General features: G+C 29.0%; 1 protein-coding gene across 12 annotated transcripts; it reads right to left on the minus strand.

Annotated features, from left to right (window-relative positions):
• Positions 1–10,594: 10,594 nt before the first annotated feature.
• LOC149876774 (uncharacterized) lies at positions 10,595–14,895 on the minus strand. Of its 12 annotated transcripts, XM_090074992.1 has the most exons (8): positions 14,464–14,888; positions 13,363–13,403; positions 13,090–13,151; positions 12,698–12,851; positions 12,054–12,226; positions 11,710–11,777; positions 11,390–11,504; positions 10,600–10,827 (listed from the first exon to the last, which is right to left on the minus strand). In XM_090074992.1, exons 4-7 carry the CDS (start codon positions 12,774–12,776, stop codon positions 11,393–11,395), a joined length of 432 nt encoding a protein of 143 aa, XP_089931118.1. In that variant the 5' UTR covers positions 12,777–12,851; positions 13,090–13,151; positions 13,363–13,403; positions 14,464–14,888; the 3' UTR covers positions 10,600–10,827; positions 11,390–11,392. The 12 variants fall into 12 exon arrangements, with proteins under 12 accessions (XP_089931114.1, XP_089931108.1, XP_089931111.1 ...); XM_090074988.1 differs by lacking the exon at positions 13,090–13,151 and having other exon boundaries at positions 10,595–10,827; positions 12,054–12,151; positions 13,360–13,403; positions 14,464–14,893; XM_090074982.1 differs by lacking the exon at positions 13,090–13,151 and having other exon boundaries at positions 10,597–10,827; positions 13,360–13,403; positions 14,464–14,892.
• Between the last annotated feature and the right edge of the window lie 1,989 nt (positions 14,896–16,884).

Consider the following 16,884-nt stretch of genomic DNA (forward strand, 5'->3'; position numbering starts at 1 on the left):
ATTCTGATATATCAGTTTATCTTTTTTTTAAGGGTTACAGGTATTTTTTTGTCGCCTACTTATGTTATTTCCATATTTATTTAACATCATAATATAAGCATTTTTATTAGAAAAGTAAAAGAAAACTCCAGGAGTTCCATTCCCATCGATTTGCAGAAGATTCTGATGTGAAAATAGGTTTTTAACAAAATGTGGCTATGAAGATAATCACTTTTTAAAAGATGCTTATTAACTTCAACTGCATGGTTTAATGATACTTTTTTGATTTCTTTTCTTAATATGAACCATAACTCTTTGACTTCCAAAGTTTATTTAACTACAAACATTAAATTATGAAGAATTTTACTAAGCTTATTTTTTTAATAAATAGTATAGTTTAAGACATAAACTATTTATTATAGAAGTTATCTATTATCAAATTCTTATTCTTATTATGACACATTCAAGTAAAAAACTCTATTCACTGTAATTAATACATAAAATTGAAATATGATTAAAATTTTCGTTCGAAATAGGTCTCAGCAACCGTCATGTGGAGCAACATTTCATATTTACATTACTAGTAGAGATGGGAATCGAACACTTTTTTTAAAATTCGGGTTCGATTCGGTTATATCTTATGGTCGAGTTCGGGTTCAGTTCGGTATTAACACAACTGTTTTTTTATTAGTTAAAAAGCTTTACATTCGCAACGATAAAACACAAATAAGTTAAAGTAATATTAAGTAGTTAAAGCATTGCAAATTATTTGAAATAACTTGCAGTGCTTTAACTACTTAATATTACATCTGAGTCACCTTTATAAACTATTTCTCACATCGGAATTTACGCATTTACGCAATTTCCGATGGCGGGATGCTCTACAAACAATGATTTAAATAAAAAATTTGGATTACTCGATCTCAAATACCATGTAAAGCCACGCATACATTATATACCACATACTTTTTAAATACATTTTACATATATCTAAGACACGTACTACACACGCGTATTCTTGTTAGAGTCTTTTACGCGCACGAAGACAGATGTAAACAAAAAAATTTCGGTACCTCAAACCAAATTACGCACATATACTAATTAAAATAAAAGATTTGGATTTAGGGCCTGTTTATATGGACAAGGGCTAGCCCGTTTGTCGAGCTAGCCCGGAAAACGAGCCAGTTTTAAAATTGCATTTTGTATGAACTTTTGCCAAAAAAATAAAAAATGATATCGAGGTCAGCCTGGCTTTTTCTAGCAGGGCTGGCCTCTTTATCGGTAAAATAATAACTTTAAAGATGGCGGCTAGCGACAAAACACATTGCATTTTAACAATATGTTTAACTGGTATTATAACACAAATAATGCTTCTTAAAAGCCTAATTGTATTATATAAGCTTCACAAATTTAAATTTAACAATTTTTTAAATATTAGTCTTTTACGAAAACGAGCACATTCACTTCAAAAGATGAAACAAGCAAGAGGGAGGCGCCTTAAAAGAAAAAATCGTAGTTGCTGGTTTAAAACTGACAGAACTGATTTAAGGTGGCATAATATAATAACTGTTGTAGCTCCCATTGATGTATGGAAAACAAATTTTAGGCTTTCACAGTTTCTTTCATGAATTTGGTTTCAGAGTTAAGCCCTTATTTATCTCCTGACCCTTTTTCGCCTAACTCTAGAGCTCTACCAGCAGATAAAAAAGTAGCTATTACTTTATATAACTTAAAATATACTGGATCTTTGGTAAATTATAAAAGCAAAACTACTAAAATTTTAAATACACGGATGTTGCCAGTTTTATTATTAAATTTATTATTTTAAGCGGAAGCTTTCAAATTTAAAAAATCTAAGACTTTTTACGCATGCGTACAAATTAATTTAAGAAATTTACCAGCCCGTTTGCCGAGATCTCGGCAAAAACAGTGAGATCTCCCTATCCGGGCTAGCTCGTTTATTCATATAAACGCAAGATAAAATTAAGTTAAAATATTGATGACATTGATATCTCGGCAAACAGGCTGGCTCGTTTGCCGAGCCAGCCCGCTTTCCATACAAACACGCCCTAAAAATACTACCCAAATATAATATTGTTAGCTGGAAATTGAATTGCTTGCAAAATGAATCCATGAAGAAATTCAAAACCAAAATGAGAGTTTTATTAGGATGTTATAGAAACGAACACCGAATGCTAAATTTTGTTCCACGTTACATTAAAAATGTGCAACATTCGGTGCTATTGCAAACTTTAAAATCGGAAGAAAAGCATCCGTAATGGCATTTGAAAAACTTAATATGGTTCCTAGTAATTTATATACGACTGCATTGCCAAAAATAAAATTTGCCTATACCATTTGTCATATGAGAATCAATCCGAAGAAAAGTTGTCTAGAAAAGCAATCAGAGGCGATAAGAAACAAAAATGATAATGAAACGCAAAAACAAGGAATAGAATTGAGTGTTTATGTGTTTTACTTTTATCTTTAGATTGATGATTTATTTTTTAACTAAAATATTAGAATTGTTTTATCTTGTTTCTCTCATCACAGTTATTTCAATATCTAGTCATCAGTTGTTAACCAAATTTTCAGCAATTATTTGTTCTAAATATGACGTATTCAACCTTAAATTATATAACTATAAATATTTATAAATTATAAAACGTCGTCAATTTTGAGATAACGCAGTTTCAGGAATAAAATATCCATAACCTTTATATTTTCATGACAACCATTATAGGTGGTTGTCATGAAAACCAAACCACCTGTCATTTTACAAATCTATTTTGTTTAATAATATCTTTCATTTGGTTAATTTTAATTTTGATGACAAATTTTTATTTCTAAGATACTTTTTAAGAGAGTATACCACCTTAAATAAAAAAGAATCGGTAATATAATTACAGGACACTTACTCTTTGGTTGCTAAACATCTTTTATCCACAAAGCTCTGCGCACTTATGTGAGGAATCTAAATGCAATTGAAATCTTAAACAAGATACCATTAGTAGCAATTAAACCAACCTAACCGCCTCTTATTAATTAGCACACCATCCGTTCACAAAGAAACCAATATATAAATAGGTTTAAGTAATAATTAGTTACTAATTATAGTAATTAATTTTAGTAACTAGTTTTCAAAGTTATGTTGTGATTATTTAATTTAAAACTATCAATGAGGTCATCTGTTTTGGTTAGGGTTAGGGTTAGTTGCAAAAGTTAAACTTAGCCCTCTGTTGTAATAGCCACCAATTTTAGGTTTAGACTTAACCTATTTTTACCGATCTTAATCAAGTTCCGATTTTTTTTTTACTTTTATCTTAGTAAGGTAGCCAGACAAATGAAATTTTTGCAGCAAAGAGTTTTTGCTGAGGGTCTGGAAGATGGGATTCAAAGTCGACCGGTGGCAAGACGCGACTTTCGTAACTTCTCCTTTAGAAGAAAACACGTATCTGGTCTTCAAATTGTTAAGCATATTTTGAAAAACTTTTGCATATGTTTACTGATCTTTTGAAAATTGATTTGCCAAAGCGTTGCTTAATTGACCCTCACTCGTTGTCAAAAAAAAGATGGAGTAAAAAAATAAAGTTCTTAAAGATAGAAAATCATTGGTTTTGGCAAAGTATTGCTATTTTGACCCTCAGCTGATACCTCACTCCTTGTACAGTTTTTTACCCTCAGCTGATACCTCACTCCTTGTACAGTTTTATTACTGCTTCTTTTATCAAAAAATTTAAAGCTGCAAAATATATCATCTGCAAATATTCAGTCACGCACAAACTTGACCAAACTTGGACTGTTGAATTATATTTCTTAATTTTGTTATTTCGATAAAAAAAATATATCTCGGATTAACGGCAGTTGAGCGAAACCTACAATGGGTTCTTGTTTATCAGTTTTCAGACATTTCAAAAGTTCAATATTTTACCAATAGATCTTATGATAATGATTTGCGACAAAAAAAAAAAATGCGGCAAGGCTATCAAAGAAGATGAATAGAACATTAATAAGCGTTTATGATATTTAGAGAAGGTGATCTTGAAGATACTTTCCGTATTGCTTCCATGACATTTAAAACATAAATCTTACATGGCACCGGTTAATATTTACTAAATAAGGCGACCGCCAACGGTTATTATTTAGTAAACAAGTGACGCGAAAGATATGTTACATCAATGCATGCTTGCCTGCATTAACAGAATGGGCACAATCCTAAGCTGCTAACTCGTTTTCTTATTTTCTCTATCTTTGTAATAGCTAGCTGTAACTTTATAAAAAATGGCAAATTCACTTTGCCATTTTTTATAAAGTTACAGCTAGCTATTACAATGCTGAGGTGTTTATGTTGGATAAGAGAACTCTGACCTGAGTTTGTCCCATTCGAATGCATGTTGCAACAGCCACTGAAATGTGAAGTGCTTGCAAGCACTTCACATTATGCATGCATAATTCGAAGAGTTGCTGTCTTTAAGTTTGTGGGCAAATCATTAAAATCTTCCGCTCCTATGAAGTAAAAATTGATTTTGGCAAATTAAATACTTATTTTGGTGATTCCTTTTACAGTCTTATAATAAATACGGGAAAAGTTAGTGACTGTACTATGCATGCAGTCTACGAGGGCATGCAGTCTACGAGAGTAAATTTACATGCTGGGACCGCGTGACCACCCGTGGGCACTTGATATAAATCTAGAGGTTAAATAATGTCTACCTCAAATTATTGTACCCTAAAAAAATATTAAAAAATAATATATGTAATTAACAACAACAAAAAAATACCGGTCCAAATGTGAGAAATACGATTTTGCAATGCGGTCTTCAACGTGTTAACTAAATTTTTCTAAGCAAATCGACGAATTTAATAATATCAGCTAAGTTTAACAGGTGGTAATGCTTAAAGAAGATTGTAAAAAAGAGGTGGCGGAAAAACTCATAAAACATCTCCGTATGCAACATCTTAAATACTTCGGAATATTTTCTTAAATCTACAATTTTAGCATAGTTTGATCACAGGATATATGATTTCTATAGGTACTAGTGTAGTCATAATTCTAGGACATGTTTTCGTCTTTTACCTTAAGAAAAAAACTTCTCTTGAATAGAACGCAGGTAAAAAGTTTACGTAGATAAAAGTTCGTAAAATAAGTTACATGGTTTCTTCTTTAAAAATGATGCCAAAGTGAAAGTACATTATGGTTTTCAAAAGATTTATATATTCAATATTTTTCGTGGTAATGGAGTTACTTAGGTTGCTTTTGTGACTTCATGACAGTCCGAAGCAGTATATAGTATAAGAACATTTCATGATCCATACATAATTGATAATTGTAATGAAAGTATAAGGGTGGAATGCAAGAACCGAACTTGAGTCAAGTTCGACTTGAAATCTCAAGTTCGACTTTGTCAAGTCAGACTTGAAAAATTGACTTAAGCGAATGCGTAAACGAGACTTGAAAATTTCAAGTTCGTGCTTGAGAAAGTCGAACTTGAAAAATAGTCGAGGCGTTGAATTTAGGGCGTTTATCGGAAAATGCACTTCGCAACCAATAGCGGCAATGGATTTTTTTTACGGGAAAAACCTTTTACTGAAACAAATTCCGTGTAATGATATTTGTATAATATACGATTAAGGGTCTGCGTATCGAAACATATCGTATTATGATACGATACGATAAGGTATCGGAATGTGCGTATCGTAAGTTTTTTTATATTACGATAATATCGTACCCAAAAAGTTTGCACGATAAAGTTTCGATATTTATCGATTCATTACGATATTTATCGGTCAATTACCTAAATATCGTAACTCATATCGTAACTCAAACGATAACGATACTTATCGATTCATTACGATATTATTTTTTCCGACTAAAAAAATAATTTTTTTAAAAACCTAAATACTGTCATAAAATTGCTGACAAGTGCACTATTTAATGTAAAAAAAAGAAATAAACAAAACTTTATTTGTAATTTTGATTTTTTAATTTATTCAAGACTTAAGTTGAAGCAAAAAACAGCTAAAAACAAAAAATAATTTTTTACTTGATAAATTGTTGACGTGACATGTTTAACACGTTAAGGTTTGTGCCTGTGACTTAATATAAGAAAAAGATTAAAATTTAATCTCAAAGTCAAGGTTTATTGAAATCACTAAATCACTATATGGCAAATTTTATAAACTTTAAGCAGTAAAATAAACCAATGACGCCACTAAGGCAATGAACCAATTTAAGTTAGTCATCCATTTCAACTGCTGATGTAAGAGTTGAAGTAGGAAGTCCCTGACTTGAAGCAGCTGAATTCTGAGAGTTATTGGTAGAAGCCTCTTCAAACAATTCTTCTTTTTCATCCCGACTGGTTAGAAGCCATCTTTTGATCTGGACCTTAGGGTAGTTTTGCTGAATGTACAACAATTTTTCAACTTGTTCAGGCTGCAATTTTGTTCTTTTATAAGAGACAATTCCACCACCGGCACTAAAAGCTCTTTCTGAAGATGCTGAGGAAGCAGGTACACATAGCCATTTTTTAGCAGCTTGAGCAAGGAGAGGAAATTTGTATTTATTTGCTCTCCAAAATTCCAGCACGTCCACACCAACAACCCCTGGGAGTTTTTGAAATATTTCCCATTCAGTGACAATGTCCGACTTTGGAGGAGGAGCCGGACCAGAATAGGAAGTCATAAGTGCAGGAGCTTCTTCCATTCCAACATTATAGAAAGGATCATCTTCCGAAACATGACCTTGGATTTCAGCATGTAACCGTTCATTAAATAATGTTGTTGCAGCAATCCATTCCTGATAAGCATTGGATTGAGTAATCAGTGCCTCATAGGCTTCATCAAATCCACCCAGTTTTTTCAGAGCTCTTCCCTTGTACAAGGGATTAAGCAAGTTGGCAACAGAGTAAAAAAGGTTTTGACAACCAATGTCCGGAAAACGAACATCCAAGTTTTCCACCAGCTTTTGGTGAAACATTTGTGCTGTCGGTGATGCCGCACCAGCCTTGATGAAATCCAGGCATTTGTGCCTCAGTGTGTAAATGTTTGAGATAACGAGGTGAATGCTTACTTCTTTGTCTGCAGAGAAACATTCTGAAATCTCAGCAACTCTCCTCAGAATAGGCAAAATTTCGTCATAAAGATTGAATTCATCTTCTGAAGGAATGACTGGAGCTAGTTTGGTGTCATCTTTTCCAGGAATGTCTCTAATGGAGCTGAGGATACGACGCATTTTTACAATGCTTTCCAACATCATAAAAGTTGAATTCCAGCGTGTTTTCACAGGAGTGATGATTTTTACAAATTTCAACTTATCCTTGCTAACAACATCACTGTCATCAAGCAACAGCTTTAGCTAAAAATTAAAGTAGAATTATAAGAAACATAACATAAAAGTTGATTAGTACTATTTACTATAATATAAAACTGATATTAACTATGTTATGTTTTTACTTTTTAAATGTTAACATTTTATCAGTTGAAAAATTTTGTCACGCAAAGTGTACTAAGAAGTTTATATTGCGCTTGTATTGTATTAAACTATAAACTAAATTACTATAAAAGCGAAAAAAGATGTTAAACTAGTTACCTCTTTTTTAATTCTTTGCTCAGACAAAGATGACTTGTGGCATCTTGAACTTAATTCAGTTGCTCTTTGGATTGCTTCGTGAAGATCCAAACTGTCAAAACCTTTTGTTTCTTTGACAGTTGCTTCAACTGCCAAATTCAAAAGATGATCAGCACACAAAAGAGATGCATCTACAAAATTGCACTTGCTAATTGCCGCCTTCATATTAGCGGCTGAATCATGGACACACACAACGGACGAAACTCCATTATTTCCGGCCAACTCTGAGACATTCCTGAAAAGCAAAGTAAAATTAGTTGTTTGCTTTTTGATGTTTTAAAATATAAACTAATACTTTTGTTGTTATTTTAGATATAAATAAAAGTATTAATTTGTGACATTAATTTTAAACTAAATGGCGGATTTTGCTTATCTAAATAATTCAAACGATTAACTTAATTTACAGAAATTTTAACCTAACAAAAATTAAATACTAAAACATACTTATCCAGACGAAGAGCAATGGCTTCAGCTGTATGTCGTCCGGAAAACGGAGAAACTCCAATCACAAACATCCTTAATCGGAAGTCTTCACTCACATAGTGCAATGTACTGGCTTGGTATGCATCATTGTTTCTACTTTGCCAGAGGTCAGTTGAGATTGCAAATCCAGCGGTCTTTGGCAATTCCTCCTTTAGAATGTCATCCACACAGATTTTCACATTTTTGTACAACAACGGCAACCTAAAATTAAAATAAAAAATTATTGGTATTTCTCGTTACATATCAATATGGTTACCTACTAAGATAACCCAAAAAAAAATTGGTGTGGATTGGTCTTAAAAAAGTAGCTTTTTAAAAAATTTAGTTCTCTTGGAACTCCCATTGAATTGACTCCCCACAATAAAATTTTATTTAAAACAATTAAAATTTTTCGTACTTGAACCGGGAGTATGTTGTTGCAGCCTTCACATTCATTTTTGGGTTGCAGTAGTGAACAAAATCTTTAAAAGCTTCATGTTCAACCAAAGAGAATGGCAAATTTAAACGGGCCAAAAACTTGACAATTTCAATGTCTCCTCTGAGCTGTTCGTTGTCTTGTGGCTTATATTTGACCCAATGCTTTAGATTTTGGACCTTTTCTGCTGATGGTCCGGAAAGTCTTCCTCGTTTAACTCTACTGCCCAACATTAATGGTGTCTTATCATCTCGGATCTGCTCATAAGCCTCGTCTTCATTGTAGGTCTAAAAATTAATATGAAACCCATTAAAATACCTAATATTGAAACATTCATCAGCATTTATCAAAAGTTATTGATATTTATCGTTAAATCTTGTTACATCTTGGTATTGTAATAGTAATAATAACTAACACATATGAAAATAAAAGTTAATATTTAAATTAAAAAAGTAAAAACGTTTGTAAACTTTATTGCACCTGTTTTAACTCATCAAAAGCAACATGGCGATTTTCCTCCAGGGCTGCAAACTGAACAGGATGCTTCCTTGTCAAATGTGATCTCATGCCAGATGTGTTCCTGTCCGCCAACTTGCAAATTGCAAAACAATACTTGCATTTTGCAGTAACAAGTCGCTCTTCATCTGGTGTAGTACTGAACTCTTCATCAAAGTGATTCCAAATTTCGCTCCTTGACCTTGGCATTCTTCAAAATGTTGTTCAATTACAAATTTAATACTAATTCAAACTAAAATTTTAATATCTCTCCTTATAAAAAAAAATTTATTTTAAGAGCCTAATTATGTACATCTAAGTAATTTAAAGAGTATCCCAAAAACTTTTTCCCAGAGAGTTTTTAAAAACGTTTTTATTACAATTAGCTAGTTAATTTCGGTTCAGTAGAACCGTAATTAAAACCGTAACCAAAACCGAAACCGAAGTTTGAGTGAAGCCGAAATCGAAACAATCTGAAACATGAAAGCCAAATCAATATCAAAATAACATGAAATAACTATTTTACTTAACAGTGTCTCATAACTTATTACAAAAACTTATATATTATTCAAATGCATCTATCTATCGATCGATATTGTAGTTTTCTCGCAACACATCGATGAGATGACAACAATATTCTCTTCAAACAAAAACCTATCTTTACAAATTTAGTCCTTCTTTTATACTTGACAATATCCCTCAAAAACGTCATAAAAACCAACAAGATTACGGAATTAATAATTTTGATAGTTGTTACAAACAACTATCAAAATTATTAACATAACGTTCTAACAAATTTCGCAACGGAACAACTTATCTCTATATATATCTCTATAGAACAATCCAACTGTTTATTTTTTTTTAAATAAAAACATACCGTTGTGTGACCTAACAAAGTCCTGTGCTTTAAGAAAGTCCTAAATTAAAAATTGACAAATTTTGAAGATTTTTGTTATTATTATCAAATATATATATATATATATATACCCAGCAAACATGTCAGCGTTGAATCAACGTTGAAAACCGGTCGCAAAAGATGTTGCGGAAACGTTGACAAAGTAATCGATTTTGCAAAGATATGTAACGCTGTTAAAGACACGTTGATTAAACGTTGTTGCGTAACGTTGAAAAAACGTTACTAAAAGACGTTACAAAAAGGTCGCAACTAAACGTTGAAAAAATGTTACTTAAATAGCGTTGCATAAACGTCGCAACATAACGTTGAAAAAACGTTACTAAAAAAGCGTTGCTTAAACGTTGTTAAAGCAGTCGATTTTGCAAGGATTTGTAACGTTGATAGTAAAACGTCGATTTAACGTTACTCAAAGACGTCGAATAAAGGTTGAAATATAACGTTGAATCAACGCTTACATATATATATATATATATATATATATATATATATATATATATATATATATATATATATATATATATATATATATATATATATATATATATATATATATATATATATATATATATATATATATATATATATATATATATATATATATATATATATATATATATATATATATATATATATATATATATATATATATATTGAATTGGCAAATAAAACAAAATTGTATGTTGAACTCTACACTTGCAATATTTTCAAAATCGATTTTTAAAACAACAGTAATATAGAATGATAAATATAAAAAAAGCCTAAAATATACAATTCATAGATATATATAAAAATATAAATATTTTTTCAAAGATTTATGAGTGTGAGTGTCTGTATATACATTTATACAATATATAAAAATACAATTTACAGGATATCGTATCGATAGGCCAGGATATCATTGAGATACAGAATCTAAACCAAAAAATAAAACTTTTATCATTAGTGGTCTGATAGCAAATGTAAAAAAAAAACGTTAATGAATTAGTATGATTATAAATAAATTTATAAAGTAAAAATAAATATATATAAATATAAATATATATAACTATAAATATATATAACTATAATATATATATATATATATATATATATATATATATATATATATATATATATATATATATATATATATATATATATATATATAACAAACTTTTACTATCAATAAAACAATTTATAATACAATGAAAGATTAAATAAATAAACGTATATTTTAGAAAAAGCGCTTTACACAAGACACAAACAAAATCATATCATATCCTAAAATGTCATTAAAAAACTCTAAACTTCTGATTTCTGCTTTCTACAAAAATTTATTGGCGAATATTTCATAATTGATTTTACAGCTTCATAAATCCCTGCTTCATCTGGGTATCTTTTTGAGACACTCTTTAAAATATAAAATTCAAACTTCTTGCTTAAATGCTATTAGTAAAAATCTGCATACTTAAAAAGTTTAAACAAAACATATTACCAACTAAAACACGATACAATTTTGTCTTTGAAAAAGCAAACTTTTGTTTGGTTTTGTTCGTAGAATTGGTTGCCCCTTCATGTTTAACAAACAGCGCAACTCGATTGTTAACAGCCTAAAAAGTTAGTAATTATTTGAATCAATATTTACAATATTGTACAATACAACATTCATGCTACAGGAAAGAAACATGTAATGATATGCTTAAAAAAGCGTATAATTATATTTAACATAATAAATATATTTCGCAAACACTTTTTAAATTATCCATTAAAAACCATTCCCATTTCGGCTTGGAAAGGTGTAGAAAATTTACCTACCGCTCAATAACATATTTTACATTATCTTTTAAGTTAACTCCACCAATTTTTGCTATTTGTGATACCTGCTTTCAAAAAAATCTTTAATCAATGTTTAAATAATTATATAATAAAAGGCAATCTTTTATAAAATCCCTTACATTTTTAAACAAATTAAAAAACATTGAAAGTTGAAAAAACGAAAAGTAATTATGTATAGAATGACAAATTATAATAAATAAAATAAAATTATATTGTTTAATCAACTTTTCAGTTAATAATATAAATGAATTTACCATGACAACATAAAGAAAAATTCAAAAAATCCAAAAAATCAAACTAGCAATAGCAACAGGGCAACTAACCCATTTAGAAAAAATGACACTGTCATTTAATGTAGTATCTAGCTCAATAAGTTGTTCTATTGAACTCAATGCATTTATTTGCAGATCTTTGCATACAACTAAAGAAACATTTTGAAGATCCTTTACCATACTTTTAATTTCTAAAAGTTGTTTAAAAACCTTTTTCTGAAATTCTAAAAAAAAAAATGCAATTTATTAAGCATGTATATACATTTTTTTTTTTTTAATACATACAATTCTTTTTTTTTTATTCTTTACCATATAAAAAACAAAGAAAAGACAAATCCAAAAAGAAACACAATTATTCACAAACATAATTACTCACATTCCTCTTCAGATTCCTCATTCCAGAGTCATGAAATTAAATCCTTCACATACTTCTTTATCTATTAGTAATTACTTAGTAAAATAAATATAAACAATAAATGTAAAAACTAAAATGTAGAATAAGTGTAAACAGATTACAATATATATCTAGGCAATAATAATAAAATAAACAGATTCAAAATATTACTTTTCCCAAATTAGAAAGAAAAAAGTTTATTTGATGATGTACTTCACTATTAATATAAAACATTAATAATAGTTTTTTTTATTCATATTTAACAATTAAAATAGCAATGAATACAGTAAAATTTAATGACCTCCAGTTACTTTAATTCTTTTAACTCTGAGCTTGTTTAAGGAATCATCAATTGGAAACTTATTATAGGCAGCTTTCATTACATGAACACCAGTTGGCCAAAATAACCAACCATCTTTTACCCAACAAGATATAACAACTGCCTCTGTTTCGATCTAATTTTAAAAATAAATAGATATCATTTTTTTTATTTACATATATATATATATATATATATATATATATATATATATATATATATATATATATATATATATATATATATATATATATATATATATATATATATATATATATATATATATATATATATATATATATATATATATATATATATATATAGGGGTACCATATGAAATTTTGGAAAAATCAGGACATCATGTCTTTTTTAACCTGTCAAATCAGGACAAATAAAAATAAGCAGAAAGTCTAAATCAGGACAAAAGCTCGTCACACTAAAAGTGAAAATGACAAAAAATACAACATTAAAAACCAGCTTTATTTTACATTTTTGTAATGACTACAAGAATTATTTCTTGAAGATTGGGATTTTTTTTTACTTTAAGTTAAAGTAAAAGTTTAACACTAAAAAACCCTCTGTCACGAAGTAGAAACTTCGTAAAAGTGGAAAGTACCAAACCAGCAAAAACAAAAGTAAAGTACTGCCTTATCATGTCTGCTACCACTGTCATTTCTGCCAGCACTGCCTAAAATTGCAAGAAAATAGTAAAAATTGAATGGAGAAGTTGGAGTTGCCAAGTCACCATTTTTCTCTTTGCTTTATTTTTTAGTTTTTGTCAAAATGATATTTTTTTCTTTTTTGTTATGGTTTTTTAAAATCAGGACATTTTGGCACCTGATCAGGACAGTCAGGACAGACCCTTCAAATCAGGACAGTCTTGATGAAAATCAGGACTATGGTAGCCCTATATATAAATATATATATATATATATATATATATATATATATATATATATATATATATATATATATATATATATATATATATATATTTATTAAAATGAATAAAAACACCTTTTTATGGAACTCTGAGTTTCATGCCTTTCGACAATCATCAGCCATTGTGTGTGTGTGTGTGTGTGTGTGTATATATATATATATATATATATATATATATATATATATATATATATATATATATATATATATATATATATATATATATATATATAATTTACGTGTATATATACAAATAGCTGTCATGTTTTGAAAATCTTTGAAAAACTTTTCTACCACAGGATGTTTGCCCACTTAAATTCCTCCTCTAACCAAAAGTTTTTTAATGATTTATTACTCCAACAACTAATTTTAAAATGTCCAAAGTTTGCTACTGACTGAGCTGAAAATTATATTTGTATACATTTATGTGAAATTTTAAAAAAAGCATGTATATATTATACAGACAAACAAACACACAACATGTCTCTAAAATTTAGTCTATTAACATACTAAATTTAGTCTGACTTATTATATATTATTAGTTTTGATATTACTTTGTACATCTGAACATTATTAAAATGAGGTACTATTTCTAACTAAGAAATAACTTTTTTTAAAAAGTTCAGCACTTTATTAAAATGGTCAACTTAAAATAAAATAAAAATGTAGACAAAAATAACCTGAATAAATCGAATTTACCCTGAGATTTATGTATATTATATACAATTTGATATAAAATCTAAAAGTTTTAAATTAGTCGCAATAAAAATAGGTTATAAAATAAATCTTTAAAATATTCTTTATACCATCTGCATGCATTCTGTTAAGTTTTCCTTGCCTTTCCATTACGGCAAATTATTTTTGTAATGGCGGCATCAATGAGACAAAAATTGTCAATTTGCTACTTCCTCAACGTTGCAAAAGCAACGTTTTATTAACGTTGGCAAAAAAACACTTTTTCAACGTTTTTTAATTACCACATTTTCAACGTTGGTATATGTAACGTTGAATAAACGTTGTTTTATAAATAACTTTAATACGTTGAAAAAGCAGCTAATGTGTAACGTTGATAAACCTTAAACTTTGCGACGTTTTTACTGTGATTATTTGCGTACATTTATTCAACGTTGAATAAACGCGATTTTTTGAGAAGATAATATACGTTGAAATTTAAACGCTTTTTCAACGTTGAAAATGTAACGTTTAAAAAGCGGTTTAATTTTAACGTTGATAAAAAGCATAAATTTTGAAACGTTTTAAAGTGGCTTTTTTGCGTAAAGTGATTCCACGTTGAATAAACGTTTTATTTTGAGAAGCTAAATTACGTTACAATTTCAACGCTTATTCAACGTTTCAATTTACCGCGATTTAGTATACAAAAACGGACATTGATTCAACGTTGAAAAGACGTTGTTTTTGTCACTGTAACGCTTTTTCTACGCTGCGACCGGTTTTCAACGTTGATTCAACGCTGACATGTTTGCTGGGTATATATATATATATATATGATAATAATAACAAAAATCTTCAAAAACTCCATAACTATGACATTTTTTTATCATTCAAATTTGTTTGAATAAATAAATATTTGAAAAGATAAAATAGATTTGTTTTTGTAATGATTTATGGGACATAAGGCATTTAAACGATCAGTATGTAACATGATTTGATAAAAAATAGAACATGTGAAAATATTTTATTATTTGATGATTGCTTAAAGAATGATTTGAGAATAGTAACTTGATTCAATTGTCACGTGATTTCAATTAATAATTACTTCAATTTTTGTAATTGATAATTGATTTACCCACAAACGATTAAAACATCAATATAATTAGGAAATCATCATGATCCCACACTAAATAAAAACAAGTTTTCTAAACTTAAAGAAAAAACCTCCCTATAAAAAGTTTTGGTTCATTACAGTAGTAGTTTGAACCGTAATTTTTCCCGAAACAGAATAAGTAAAAGGTTGTCGAAGCAGAAATTTTGAGTTCGGTTTCGGCCGAAACCGGTAGCGAAAGTTTCCATTCGCTACAATTAGCGGCAACATTTCAGCTAGACGATATTTTAATCACATAAGTATTTTTTATTATTAAAAAAGCGGACTTTAATAATGAGTTTTAATCGAATAAACCACAATTGTTACGAATATTTAAAGAATAACTTTTTCTTTTTTAAAAAAATAAAAGTATTTTGGAGCGCTTACCGTAGTGTGACCTAACAAAGTCCTATGCTTTAAGAAAGTCCTAATTTAAGAAATGACAAGTTTCGTATACATAAAATAAACATTTAAAGAAAAAAATTTAGTTATTTTATCTAACTAGATATCTAGTTTAAACAACAGAATTATTTTCCGCAAATGATTCTTTTATATATACGAAATTTGTCAATTTTTAATTTAGGACTTTCTTAAAGCATAGGACTTTGTTAGGTCACACCACGGTATGTTTTTATTTAAAAAAATAAACAGTTGGATTGTTCTCCTAACTGCCTGAGCCGTTTTTAACAACTTAATCTAAAAAACGGCGTTAAAAAATAGGCGATTATTATTTTTTATCAATATTTTAATCAATAAATTGAGAAAATATATTGCAAAATATTTTAACTTAACATTTAAGTTAAAATATGATTTAACACCGCTTGTGATTTAACACCGCTTGTGATTTAACACCGCTAGACTACTTTCTGTGGGGCTATGTAAAGTCATTGGTCTATGCGGATAAGCCACAAACGCTTGACCATTTGGAAGACAACATTCGCCGTGTTATTGCCGATATACGGCCACAAATGTTGGAAAAAGTCATCAAAAATTGGACGTCCAGATTGGACTACATCCGAGCCAGCCGTAGCGGTCATATGCCAGAAATAATATTTAAAATGTAATGCCACAAGATTATCTTTCTAACAAAAAAAAATTCTTGTCAATCGAATAATCCATCGTTGTTTTTTTTTGCAATTCAAAGTTCTATACCTCTAAAAAAAACACCCTTTAGTTGATATTCTTTTAATACAATTGATTTTATTCTGTATTCAGAACAAAGATGTGTCATCATATCGAGTCATCACAGTTTTTTTTTTAATTTTACTTGCATTGTGGGTAAAATTTTATTTGTGTTATGGGTAAAATATTTTATTAAGAAAATAAAAACAATGCAATTGTTCACATTGTTTCAGTGTAAAAAATAGTTTGGTATTTTATTATTTTATTACATATAACTTTATTA

This window comes from Hydra viridissima, unplaced genomic scaffold, assembly GCF_058129835.1.
Source record: "Hydra viridissima isolate aposymbiotic clone 2 unplaced genomic scaffold, HvirCarnegie_v1 scaffold_18, whole genome shotgun sequence".
Classification (NCBI taxonomy): domain Eukaryota; kingdom Metazoa; phylum Cnidaria; class Hydrozoa; order Anthoathecata; family Hydridae; genus Hydra; species Hydra viridissima.